The 14,301-nt window shown below is 35.1% G+C and overlaps 1 protein-coding gene across 17 annotated transcripts in view; it reads right to left on the bottom strand.

Annotated features, from left to right (window-relative positions):
- Nucleotides 1-1,693: 1,693 nt before the first annotated feature.
- The window catches only part of LOC102234946 (potassium channel subfamily T member 1-like), an 82,789-nt gene continuing 70,181 nt past the window's right edge, over nucleotides 1,694-14,301 (bottom strand). For 8 of the 17 annotated variants that reach the window (XM_023343455.1, XM_023343460.1, XM_023343462.1 and 5 more), the window contains 8 exons: nucleotides 14,170-14,298; nucleotides 12,903-12,923; nucleotides 12,474-12,771; nucleotides 9,247-9,309; nucleotides 8,982-9,032; nucleotides 6,095-6,106; nucleotides 4,050-4,134; nucleotides 1,694-2,915 (listed from right to left, as the gene is read on the bottom strand). In XM_023343455.1, coding sequence (XP_023199223.1) covers nucleotides 2,792-2,915; nucleotides 4,050-4,134; nucleotides 6,095-6,106; nucleotides 8,982-9,032; nucleotides 9,247-9,309; nucleotides 12,474-12,771; nucleotides 12,903-12,923; nucleotides 14,170-14,298 — 783 coding nt within the window. In that variant the 3' untranslated portion in view covers nucleotides 1,694-2,791. The remainder of the gene's footprint in view (nucleotides 2,916-4,049; nucleotides 4,135-6,094; nucleotides 6,107-8,981; nucleotides 9,033-9,246; nucleotides 9,310-12,473; nucleotides 12,772-12,902; nucleotides 12,924-14,169; nucleotides 14,299-14,301) is intronic. The other 9 variants (XM_023343468.1, XM_023343469.1, XM_023343471.1 and 6 more) reach the window with 6 other exon arrangements.

The following is a 14,301-nucleotide window of genomic DNA, read 5'->3' as shown; positions in this document are numbered from 1 at the left end:
AGGTCAAATAAAACCATCTTCCAGTCGGTTGATTTGGCTGCATGCAGCATTTATTTGTTCATATCTGTATGTGCACTTCTCATAAGAAATAGTACAAAATGAATCGTCCTCTGTTTGACAATGAATCAAAACCAAAGTGGAGGTAAACATAATACATTTTGATAACATCTAGACAACATGCACGTTCCATTCATATAAATACAGAGTATCAAATAATGGCTCCAACTTGCAAGCAGTTGATTCAGTTATGTTTTTTTTTAATCTAGCGACAGGACGCCACGCTAACTGTCCTGCTAACAGTAGGAAATGTTTCGTTCTTGGCAAGCGTTTTATATCAAAACATGCTTTTAAGAGATAACATGCCCCGTGTGTTAAGTCCGGACATCAGAAGACATCAAGTGAAGTCCTTCAGTGCTCTAAGGGTTTGTTGTGAGGATCCTGTAAGGTGTTACGTTAGTGGTTGCATCCTCCATCACGGTCGCTTTGACTGAACTGTTACTTCTGACTCTGTGAAACACGATTTCTGGACCATTTAAAAAAAAAAAAAAGCAATCCCTTCTCTATCACTTTAGGATTGCTTGGAATAAGAAATAAGAACAGCATACCTAAAATTAAAATCTGCAAACATCTGAAGTCATGCTAATGAATGCATGATGGGTCTTTGCTTTGCCGGTAAATATCGTCCATGTTCTACAGATTCAAATTAAAGGGTCATGCTGTAACGCTCCGCACGTCGCCACAGAGCTTAGTGCAAAAATAGTTCAAGTCCTTTTTACTTTTCATGGCTACAAAGCCATGTATACAATTCATATTTATAGTGATTAAACCAAGATACAGATGAAAATGAATGACTCGGGGATAAATACTGAAACTGCGGTGTACACAAACCACAGCACTTAGTTTTCAAAATAAATCTAAAAATGTATGACAATTAAACACTAGTTTGTTTGTGAATACCTGTGCAAAATATCCTGCTGTGCAGAACTTAAAAGGCCATTTAAAGTGTGCTAGTCATTTACAATCAAAATGATTTTATAGCTCAGATTCTTTTTGTCAAATCGGGTTTTAAGTTTTCAAAAACAGAAAAAAAGACTGTTCCACTAATGATCTAATTGAAACAGTTATAGTTGTAACTTTATATATTTATATGGTTTACAGTGCAGAGAAAAAGTGTTTGCTCTTTTTCAGATGTACAAAAATTACATGTCAACCAGTTCACTGACGTTGGCATGAATAGAGTCTGGCTATTCATGCTCAGTAGCTAAAACTTCACGCTAAACTTAGCTGAGCTAATGGTTTGCTAGTTTAAGAGTCACATGTTGCAACAAAAAAGAAAATTTCTCCCCAAATATTTTAAAAAGTTAGTATTTCAGGGTAGTGTGGAGGAGCAGGGGTAAAGCACAGCTCATGTATTAGCTGCATGTCTCTCACATCTAACTTTCCTGTCTAAAACTCTCAGACCGATAAAACATTTTTCGTAAAAGTCAGTATTTCTTTCAACTTTAGCCATGATATGGATGGACAAACACAATAAATAATAAAAATAATTAATTCTAATTTAAGTTTTTGAAAAAAATCTATGGAAAAAGATTAGGGCCACTACAAAAGTCAAAATTCTGACTTTTTCTTCAAATTCTAGGATTAAGCTCAGAATTCTGAGATTAAAATAAATAAAGTCAGAATTTTGAGATTATTTTTTTTCCAGTGGCCATAGTCAACTTCCATTAAATTAATTTTTTCTAACAAGTAACTCAAATTTGATTTAAATAGCAAGTACTATGATCAACAGTTGGTTAAATTTGGCACTGACCAGGTATAATTTGATATATTAGCCTCCTTAAAAATATGTATTTCCTTAACTGTATGTTCTTTCTTCTGTACGTTTACTTTTTGCATGGCAGCAGCAGCAGATGTTGCAGTCAGGTTTGAAAATGATACAAAAAAACCCACTGGTGACACAAAATAAATAGAAAAATGGCACAGTAATAACAGTATTTACAAATAAATAAAACGGCATAATGTGGAGCTGTCATGATTTCTAACAGGGAAATAATTTAACAATGTTCATTTTTCAACAACTGACAAAATTACAGAGAGAAATGCTAACTTGGCTAATAAAGGTGCAACTGGTGTAAACACGTAATAAATTTAAAACAATGTGCCTGTAAAGACAAAAAGTTCACAAGAATAAATGAAAGTGACATAATAAAAGAAGAAAATTGCACATGTACCTTAATTTCCTGGTAATACTTGAAAATGTAGAAAACCAACTAAATCATCAGCTCTCTTTAAAAGCAAACTGTGATGTTTAAGTTGTCGGATGTGAATGGTTTTCAGTTAGTTTCTGATTATCAGCAGAAACAGGTGAAGAAATTGGCAAAAAGCTGATAGTGGCACAAGGGCAGCTTCCCCCCACCTGAGCTAAACATGAAATTAAATTATTTTATCTATCGGCACAGAAACCGGCTTTAACCATCCGATTACGTCCAATAACCCTTCTGCTCTCTGCAGTCGGGCTGGACAGAGGAAGCTGCGTTCAGGTTCTCGGTTGCAGGGAGTTTTGTGAGGGGAATTGATGACTAGGCACTCTTCATGCATCCTCCAATGGCAGCTCTGATGAAAACGGGAATCTCAGGGCCGTCTTTTAGGATGTGGCTAATCTCTGGTCTCAGGCTGAGAGACACTTAATGCACATTCACTATGAACACCTCATCACCGCCCCTGTCTGGCCTTCGTTTGTGCGAGGTATATGAGATCTATCGACGCTCATAGAACCAAAGACTCAAAGCTTTTAAAGGTGAGTCTCATTTCTTGACTGTGCGCCAAAGTCCTGTTGGTTCTTGGTGTTTCGGGCCGCCTGTCCCATCTGTGAGTCCTCTGGCATGTGAGCCAGAGGGTCAGAGCGAATAATGTACCTGTAAGGACAAAATCATCCATGTTATTCTTCATCTGTTACTCTAAGACAATTAAAATATTATGCAACCTCCTGCTGCTTAACTTCTGTTTATACCTGCTAGCTAACATTCATACAGAAGCTAAAAAAAAATCAGCCAGTAACCAGAATCAGTGCACTGCAAAAACACAAGTATATTTTTGTGTAGTTTCTAGTGCAAATGTATTAGTATACACAAAATAAAACTAATTTACAAGTAAGATACAGGTCTCTATCATATGTTTTGTATGTTCACTAATGTTGATCTTAATGTTTGTCTCATGTTGAAAACATAAAGATATCTTAATAACCTCACATTAACCAATATGTCAGACAGAATCAATAACCTAAACATCATTTCAGATGAGCAAAATGTATCCACTAAACCCCATGAAAAAGTTATGTTTAACTTATGCAACATGAAAAATTTACATTTTTGCATTTTCTTTAAGCCAAGTTCAAACTAATTAGATTCTTAAGTTATTTTTTCGGTTTATATCTCAAAGATTACACTGCAAAACCACAAAATCTCATCAAGCATTTTTGTGTAGTTTCTAGTGAAAATATCTTATTACACTTAAAATAAGATGAAACTAACTTACAAGTACATTTTTTAGCAAGAAATAGAAGCTTATTTTAATTAAGTGATTTCTTAAGTACTAGTTCCATTTGCAGATTATTTCACTTATTGCAAGATATTTTTATGCTGTTACAAATGAAGTAATTTACTAATGGAACTGATACATTTTTCATATCAATATTAAGGAAATATTTACTTAAAATAAGCCTCTACACCTTGCACAGTTTTGTCTTATTTCAAGATATTTGCTCTAGAAACTAGATCTTACTTGGTAAGATTTTGTGTTTTTGTAGTGAACAGGTCAAGTAGAAAATATTCTGATGGCTAATAGTTGATTTCTCTGGGCTTCTCTACCTAAAAGAGAAGCACAGAAGTATCTTCTCCACTGTTAGTTTGTTAGTTTTAAGTCAGTAATTTCTTAATATTGATACAAAGTTGTCCTGATAATTTTTTGAGATTGATGCTGCAGACACCTGGATGGAGGTAAAACCAGACGAAATGCAACCAAAGCTGCCTGACAGGAAACGGCGTCCTTACACGATGTCGTTGATCTCCAGCATGGTGTCGGGAGGAGGATTGATGAGAACGTAGGACAGCGTGTTCTGGTGGTCGTTCATCTCATCTGTAAAAAGAGACAAGAGAGACCATGAGAGCCGCTCTGCAGCCCTCCCTCATCCTCCTCCATTAGACCACAAATCAGCCAAAAAACACGACCTCTAAACTCGGACACTGTAAAAACCTTAAAGTCTGCAAAGTAATTTGAGTTTAACATCTAGAATGCATTTTTTTTATTAGTGTTCTTTTATTATTTAGTGTTGAGAAGCAGACGTTAGTCATTATCAGTATTTGAATTTAGAGAATAATGATACATGATATATATATTATGCTCTAGAATAAGTGCTGCAAAGAATAAATGGAAAATCTTACATCTATAAAATGAATGAATAAGAACCATAAGTTTATATGATTATGTAAATGTATAGTCTAATTTGTTTCGTATCATCAGTCTGTTATTTATAGCAGTAATCATGTGGAAAAAATGAGACAATTTGTCACAATTCTGCTTAAACAAGTTCAGTTTAAAATTTACATTTAAACATTTGAAAGTTTCTGGTGATGAAACTTTCTTTAAGCTTAATCTGAATATCAAGCTTTTATGTAACCACAAATTTAACCTGAGCAAAAGAGATCAATTATATCTATAAGGAAATAAAATCACAAATCTGAGAGGCAAAACTATCCTCGATTTCTGAAGTTAGAGATTTTAATCTGAATAATGTGGAGAAGAAGTTTCACACTCATAATGTGTTTTACCAGATTAAATAAGAACCTTTAATAACTCATCAAACCAAACCATGATACTGCCTCCACCATGTTTTACACATAAAATAATGAATGTGTAATAGATTGAAGTTATTCCAAGCTGCAGGATGGTGGCAGTGTTCATCTTAAATTTCACCCAGTCGACTCCAAATTGAAGAGTTAAATCTAAACCAGTGTGAAAAACTCATTTTCATTTTGGACCAGTTGTGGCTGAAAGTATTGATAAAACTACCCATTAACAAATGGTTAAAATATGAATAAATAGCTGTCTTCGTTCGATGAGTACTTCTTAAAGTCATATTGTTGTAATCTGGAAGCACAGATACAAAAAATGCTTTAATTTGATTAATAAAATGAAATTTAAGAACACAACGCTTATGTGGCCCTCTTGAGTTTGAAAAATGTAATTTAAATGCGAAAGATAAGTTGTTCTAAAAAAATGCTAATAAGGTTTTAATAGGGACGAGTTGGGATTTTCTAAAAGTGAACTTGTCAGTAAATATAGAAAACATTCAGCTGCATCTACTGATGACAATCAGCACCAGAAGAAAGAAGCCAAAGATTTATGTAGGTTTACCTCATAAATTTGGGATCAGGGCCACTGAAAAAGAAATCTGGCTTTAATGTAAGAATTTTGACTTTAATTCCAGATTTTATTTACTTTTTTCTTAAAATTAGAACTTTTTTTTCTCACATTTCTAACTTTAATTTCTGAATTCTGCAGTATATTTTAGAATATTTCATTTCTTCCTCAGAATTCCAATTTTTGCTCAGAGTTCTGATTTTAATTTCAGAATTGTTACTTTTTTCAGAATTCTAACTTTTTTCTTAGAATTTTGACTTTAATTTGAGAATTTCATTTTTTCCCCTCAGAAATCTGACTCTTTTTCTTCTAATTTTGATATTAATTTCAGAATTCTGACTTTTTCCTCAAAATTTTGACTTTTATTTAAAACTCCTGAGAATTTTTTTCTCAGTGGTCCTAATCCTCTTTTGTACAAATTACTTAAAAGGAACCATGTGACATTTGTAAATCAACTACATCTTTAAGCTTTAAATATTCTTGGCGAACTTTAATTATACATCCAGATTGAGCAAAATGAACAGGTTTCATTAAATCAGGAATTGAAAGTCTCAGTATTTCTGTCAGTGTGTTGTGTTTAGGTGTGCTGGTGCTGTGCTCTCTGCCTGTGGTTCCTACTGGACTCTGTGATGGACGGAGGAAGGGAAAGGAGGGCGCGTGTGTCTCCATCACCCACCTGCTTGTGGCCCTTTACAAAGCCAGGCGGGGTGGGAAAGAGAGAAGGGCTAACCGTTACTGACAGGCCACTCCGTCGAACAAGGGGAGGCCCACATGCTGCCCGCTGACCCGAACAGAACCACCATGCGCAGCGTCAGAACGGTGCCAACATGCAGACAGAGTCCGCCACAGATATAATCCCCACCCCTCCATTGCATTCGCTGCACGTCCTGCGCATTCCACACGGGCGCAGCAGGCTGGTGGGGCCATGCCACAGGACAGCACACTCAGCTTCCCCCGCTGAAGCCCCGGAGGTGACAGGTGACAAGCCCACAGACACAGAGGACATGCTCCACCATCCGTCAGACCGGACCAAACGCAGAACGACTCAAACCAGACTGAGAGTGAAGCAGAACACATCGGGAGTGTGAGAGTGGAAGAGGTCAGGTTTGATCCACCCACTGACCGTAACGTTTGTTCACGCTGCAAAAAAACCCCTAAATCTTACCAAGAATTTTGGGTTGAGTTTCTTATGCAAATATCTCAGAAGACGTGAAATGAGATTAAAAAAAAAACTTACAAGTAACTTTTCAAAAAGATATAAGAGCTTGCTGTCAATTGATTAAAAAGTATAATCAGATTAATCACATTCTACGATTAATCACTATGCTCAACTTGAATGTGAAGATGAAAATTTTAAAAAAATGTTTAAGAAAATGTTTTATTGTCTCAGTTTTCACATTGTCACTTTCCTAAAATAGTCCCCAAGTAATTTTTTGCCAAAAGGAATTTCTATTTTTATTTTTTGACAAAATAACTTAAGCCATTATTTTAGGAAAGTGACGATATTCAGAAAGGCTTGAATATTATAAAAGAAGTCATTTGGTTAAAATGTAATTTAGAAATGTTAACTATAAACTGGCTGTGCTTCAGTGGAAGGATAATTTACTGTTGCAAAAAGTACACAGCACTTTAATTTTATTCAAATGCTGTATTTTAAAAATATTTTTTAAAATCGTGGCCTTTTAGTAATCTGACAGGAAGAGGTGGAGGGAAAGGAGGAAAGGAACCGAGGACAGGAGTCGAGCTCAGGACTGTTTTATCGACAGTATAGTTTGCTAATAGTGATGAAAAGTCATTGTTCCTCTATCAGATTATTTCATTTACAACAAGATATTTTCCCTCATATTTTAAGTGAAATAATCTGCCAGTTGAGCTAGTAATTTTTCATAAATATTAAGAAATTACTAATGTAAAACAAGCTCATATTTCTTGCTGAAAAGTTAGTTTTGTCTTATTCCAAGTGTCAAACATTTCCTCTAGAAACTAAAACAAAAATATTTGGAAAGATTTTGTGTTTTTGTTAGTTTCTCTTCTATTCCACACCTAACAACAAAATCCTCAGAGGATTAGATCAGGGTTATATACCATGGCCAACAGCTTTTTACTGACAGTTTGCCAATATTTATTGATCCAACAATGATGAATACTACACTGTAAAACATTTGAGACACTTTCAGTTGTGTCTACTAACTTCTACTCTTTAAATCAAAGAAAGTTTTAGACTTAAATGTGTGGGTTTGTGAAAGATAAACATCCAATAGTAAGTTGTGTTAACTTTTTGTTAATAGCATGTTTTCTATCATGTGTGAGTTAGTTACTTTAACATGCCTCTTGTGTGTTTTTAAGGAAAATATACATTTTGAAACTGTTAGTCGGAGATCGTCTTTAAGCCCTGTTAAAACTAAAAGTTTTAAAGCAGAATTTATTGTGATGTTTAATAAAATGCATTACCAGATTAGATATTTGTTTGAGGATTTAAATACTTCTAACTTAAACTAAGTAGTTATTCTAACTTGACAACGTGAGTGAAAATACAGAAATGTGTACCTCAGAGCAGTTATCTCACCTAATGTGAAAAAATTGTTTAAACTACAGTTTGAAGTTATAATACTTCACTATTAAAGATTAATGAGCTACCAGAACTTAAAAACTTGTCTCTTGCTAAATCAATTTGATGAATTTCAAATATGAGTTAAAACAAATACCAAGTAATTTTGGTTTAGTATCTTAGTGGACTTTAAATCAAACAAAACTAACAAGTAACTTTTCAGTAAAAAATAAGATTATTTTAAATCAATATTTCCCGAATATTGATAAAAAGTTGTAGTTCCACTGGCAGATTATCACTTATAATCATGTCAATAATCCTTCAGATGTTAAAAGTGAATTAATCAGCCAGTGAAACTAGTTTTTTTCATCAATATTAAGGAATTATTTATTTAAAACAATCTCCTATATCTTGCTGAAAAGTTACGCGTAAGTTAGTTTTGTCTGATTTCAAGTGCAATAAGATATTTGCACTAGAAACTAAACCGTAATAAGATTTTGTGTTCATGAAGTGTTTTCAGTTATATTCTGTGATTTTCCTACAGCAGATTTAACATTTCAGTGAAATGCTCTGCAGCACCAGCTTACAGAACTGATTTAATGACCATGGTAGATGGAGCTATAATTCACTCTGAGATTCACTGATGTTCAGAAAGAAACAGGCTACAGATAACAGGACACTACGGAGCAGAGCAGGACGTCGTTTCCTCCTCTAAGTTCAGAAGAAATTTTGTTTCTGAGTCTAACCTTCCATCCACAGACATAATGCACTCCACTCCACTCTTTAAGCCAAACTCTGATGCCCTGCAGGACTCTAGCCATTTGGGACGTCACCTCACAGGAACACAATGCAGCAAAGACCAGATAGACAGAGAGAGAGAGAGACAGGAGAGTGAGAGGTTGGCTGCTGATCTAACACTCATTCTTGCAGGAAACACACACACAGAGAAACACCCCCACCCCCACGCACACACACTCATGCAGTGAAGTTGCAGTATTGTGATCAACCAGCTAACCTGACGGCCTTGTCCCCTCTGTATACGGCTGCTCTGAGATATCCTGCAACTCTAAGCAACGGTATTCACTGTTAACGTCAACGTCCTCATTTCTTCTTGTCATTAACGTAATTAGATATGTAATAATACAAAACTATTTGATAATCTCTTTAATAATTCAAAGCACTGGCTTTTACCGGATGCTGGCGAAAGGACAAATTCCTTTCTCCACCTTGGACATAAGCACTCACTTTGTAAAAAATGGGTAATGAATGACATAAATTACCTTGCAAATATCCTAGATTTACTCGATTCATGACATCACTCGCAGTGAGATTAGAAACATCCTCTACAAGCCAAGAGAGGGGAGACAGAGGAGTCAGAGAAAGAAGGGGAAAAACAAAAAGAAGAAGAAGAAATAAAAAAAAGATCAGGCAGGCAGTGAAAGCTTTGGAAACTTTTTTTTTGGTGACACGTGAGAGCAAAGCAAAGAGCTCATGCATTGCTGTGTGTATGGAAACACCTCCAGATGTTTTACTTTTTAAATATCCTGCAGCAAAGGCATAAACATCCCTGGTACAATGCCCAGTTTTTGTGATTTTAGCAGCCAAGGTAAATAATTTAGGATGTTTTCCAACTCTATTGTGACAGAAAAACCGATAAACAAACAAAACGTTTAGAGGAGAGAAATAGAAAAGCTGGAATAAACTCAGATTACTTATTTGGTGAAACAACTGTCAGTCTGCAATAAAAAAGTTGAGCTTTTATAGTGAGATTTGAATTATTTAGTTGAAGCTACAGTTTATCAACAATAATCTTACTAAAACTGGATTCTTCACCATAAGTGGTAAAAAAGACCAGATGAAAACTGATCAAATATATATCAGTATTCCCCACATATGTGTTTCCCCCAAACAAATCATTAAGAGTTGTCTGAAATCTCCAAAAACCATCAGAAATGATGTGCTATGATGGTGACATTTGGTTCAAAATGAAATAAGCACCAAACCCACATTTAATATGGGGGTGGCAGCAGCATCATGATATGGGGTTACTTTTCTTCAACTGTCTTCAGGTAAAAGCTGAAGATGGAGACATTATGTGTACATCCATATTAAACATCCAATAGCTTCACCAAAACGAACTTGACTTTTGAAATGAAATCCAACATAAAATCTGTGGAGCACCACAGGGGACTGTACTCTCTCCATTCTCTTTTAGACTTCTAGCACAAGTCCGACTCCTGTCTGGGCCTGTCACAATAATCAATAAATCAGTTAATTGCATGATAAATTAAAACAAACTCAATTATTTCCATTTGCATGACTTATCATTTTTCTCGTTTCTCTACAGGAAACTGATAAAAGTCTTCAGTCTGGTGCTTTGGTCTCAACCAGCTCTTTATTTGAAGAACAATTTTGTTTACAGAAACGCTGTAATTTATTTTATTTTTTGTTTCTGTGTTGTTTATTTATTTTGGATATTTAAATTATCTTCCAGTTCCAGTGTTAAATGATTATTAGAATTTAAAGTCAATGCTCTTTGAGAATGTGTTCTTACATTATTATGCCATCAACATTATGTTAGTTGAAAATGGTCTCAAAAAACAATGCAATTGTTTTTTTAAACGACTTCTGGGACAATTTTGAAAGTAAACTAAACAAAAGAGTTGATTGTGGAAAATAAACCCATATTTAGTGGAAGATAATGGGCAAAATCATTGCATTGAAAATTTCTGAAATGATTTATCAGGGTTTAAGTTTTTTAAAATCACAAAAACATTGCATTTTTACAAAGGTGTGTATGCTTCTTATATCCACATTAAACACAAAGGCTTACATCTGCAACACATCTGGAAAGTGGTTCTGATTTTAAGCATGAAGCAGAAAGTAGAAAATGCATGAAACTGAAGGAGGAGGCAGGCAAAATGCAACTCATTCAAAGTTTAATGCTCCTGAATCATCATGCAGTATCTGCTCATGTTCACTTGTTTGTATCGCATGTGTGTGAATTATGGCTGCATGGATGTTAATGAGGTTACCAAGGAGATGGGATTTTCTGAAGGATCATGGTACTGAGTGAAATTAATGAAATCCACCATGGAGAGAAATGGGATGAGGTAAAATAGCTGTAGCACAGATTGGAGTTTTAAACACAGCTGATCCCACAACAGAATAATTTAACTGGTTGAGTTGAGCCTCAGTGGGCAAAGCATTCATTGAGACCTTGTAGACTCTTCTAACTTTTATAAGTTTAAGTAATATTACTACTGTATAACAGGTATTTTGATGGAAGTAAACAATACTTATTTTATTCAAACAATACTGATACCTGGTTTCAGACGGATCCTCTCAAGGCTTTTTGTCACATTTTTCATCAAAAAAGAAAATTTACAAACCATATGAGCCAAAAAGTGAGAGACTAACACTATTCCTCTATAAATTAAGTGAAATCACTTAAAGTGAGTTAATTTAGCAGAGAACAGGTCTCTGTCAACATCAAGTCTTGTAAAAACCCTCTTTATAGTTCTTCCACCAAAACAAATCCAGTGCCAAACAAGAATGGTGAATGAATTTGATCTTATCTGGTTTTACCAGCTTTCATCACAGCAGACATCTCTTCCAGTTCAAGTTCTGAATTTTTATGGATGATTGTAATGCAGGAAGACAGTTTAGCAATCTATTTATATGTCATATTTTAAAATTATTTATAATTTTATTGTTGTTTTCACCAACAAGTGGTCCAATGACTAATAGAAAATATGTTTTACTGATAGTTTCAAGCATCCGACATGCTGATGTGAGTGAATCTACAGTATATCAATTGAGACAGCACAGTGTAGTGTGAGACTAAGTAATGCTGCTGGGTCATTGGTGCAACATTAGTGTTGGAGCATTTGTTTACTATGGAGTTGTGTCTTCCTAGGCCACAGAATCTGATAGTCCATAGTGTGAGAGGGGTAAAAGTGTTTTAGCTTCATGTTAGCACTGGAATCAGTTTGGTGGGAACAAACCACACTTTGGCGTTTGACGAAAGATAAGGTAAAAGTTGAGACTGTGGACTAGTCAGGTTAATCATGTATAGAAAAGTGGGCTTGACGATTAAAAAATGCAAAACGCAAATCTGATGTTCAGCTTTCTCTGGAATGACCTTTAAAGTCGATTCTGCATTTTAAATAGTGTCTCAGTTGTACATCAGTAGATGCACAACTGAGACTCTTCACTCTTTTCCAGATTTCACCAATTTACAGATCTAAATGTGTGTAAAGTTTGCTCACTGAGTATAAATTCAACCAACTACATTACATCTGCCTCCAAAATTCAAATTATTTATTGAACTACCCCTCCAATCTGCAGCAAACATTCGCAGTTGCATTAATAATTTTTGAGAGGAAATGATCATCGCAATTGGATGGAAGAAAGATAAACACAAATAATTGTCAACAACTGTATTCAAGTATTTCACACAATAAATATTGTTTGAAGTTTGCATTCCTTAAACAGTCACGCTCACCGTATCCCACAGTCGGGAGGCCCAGATGCTTCATCCGGTTCTTGACCAGCTCTGACAGCTCCTGCCTCTCAGAGCGCCGGTACAGGTTGAGTCTCTGCTGCGAAATGCGCTCCGCTCTGCTCGCTGGTTTGGCGTTCTTCCTGCTCAGCCGCCGAGCCCACTGCATGCTCTTCTTCCTCAGCAGCGGATGCTCTGATTGGTCACTCGTGGTGGAGTTTCTGTGGGCTGTTTTCTCTTTCCAGGACCCTGCGCGGCCCTGATGCTCCTCCCCATGTCCGGCGTTGATGGACACTTGAGACTACAGCAGCAGGGTGAAGAGGAAACACCTTTCTATGAAACTTTGAAAGCAACAAACATTTGCCTCTGATACACATCTTTCTCTCTGTCTTACTTCTGCTAACCCGGTAGATTATCAAAACAGAGACTTACCTGCGCATTACTGTCCTTCCTCTGAAAGAGAAGGCCAAGGAGACATCCAAACAAAGAAAGATGCAATGAAAGATGAAGCATTCAAAGCAAAGGAAATCATTGAAGCTTAAAAATTGGCTTGTTAAATAGTAAATATTGTATATTTACCATTTCAAAATTCACTTACACAGTAAGAAATTAACAATAGAAATGTTAATGTTTATTTAACTCAAATTCAAGTTAGCAATTAAATTGGCTGCTGGTCTTTTCACCCCTCCACTCATTTATATTTAAATTGTTTTGGTCATTTTGTACCCAAATTTTTCAGAATCCGTAACCCACTAGAGGGTGAATTCATACACACTTTGGCAACAAAAATGATTTAAAGTAATTTTCTAAATTGTATACATAGGCTAATGTAAAGAGATATAACTTATGACTTTGAGAAAAAAGAAAAAAACTCCACTTATAGTTAATTTGGTTTGATTGGAGGTCATAACCTGTCATACTTTATAATAGGCTATAAAGTTTATATGAAATGTTACGCAATCAAATTAAATTACACCATTCATTTCAACAATGTTTTTAAATACTTTAGTATGAAAAGAAATGAACTTATTTGCAATTATTTACTTATGGGAACAAAATAGAAGCAGGAATAGACAATATGTGAAATTGTAGGTACCAAATGAAAACTACTTTACATCCTCAATATGATATATAATTGAAAAATAAATTTATAGAGGAAAATTTTTAAAGATATACAGGATGTGTAAACTAAAGGTGGAAAAATACTGAAATTAAATCTGTCCATTACTTTTATGTCTTGTGGCATTGCAGGAGGGGTGTACAAACTTTCAACATCTGAATTAGTAAAAGGATAAAATGACCTGAAACCAATTTATTAGTTTGAAATTAAATGAAATAATTCATCACCATCAAATAAAGCACAAAATAAATAGAGTTAACCAGGCAAAAAGTTAATTTTCTTCGTCTGTTTTGTATTAGTTGCTGCCAGCTTGCAACATTCATCTAATACAACAACTAATGAAGCAAACAAGGTAAGAAAATCCATTTAAAGTGAAGCAAAGTAAAAATAACAAGAAACATAATGCAAATAGAAAGAATCAGTGAGAAAGAATAAAGATATCCCAAAGTTAAGACTCCTTCTGTCTTAACAGAGCTATTTAAATAAAACTCTCTGATTTAAAAATAAGATGGAAAATAAAGCCAGATTTGATGGTTTGGTCCGGTTCTGAAATGAGGCGATTTATTAAACTTTGCTTGCCTCTGATGTAGAGAACATGTGCGACTCAGTGCGGTAGATCCCAATGGGAATTTCAGCACTGGAAGAACAAAATTTCTGGAAGAGTCGGCCGTAAGTCCTGATCCACAAATCTTCCTCCGTGATTTTCATCTG

This window comes from Xiphophorus maculatus, chromosome 12 (assembly GCF_002775205.1).
Source record: "Xiphophorus maculatus strain JP 163 A chromosome 12, X_maculatus-5.0-male, whole genome shotgun sequence".
NCBI lineage: Eukaryota > Metazoa > Chordata > Actinopteri > Cyprinodontiformes > Poeciliidae > Xiphophorus > Xiphophorus maculatus.
This window is presented reverse-complemented; position numbering and strand designations above follow the sequence as displayed.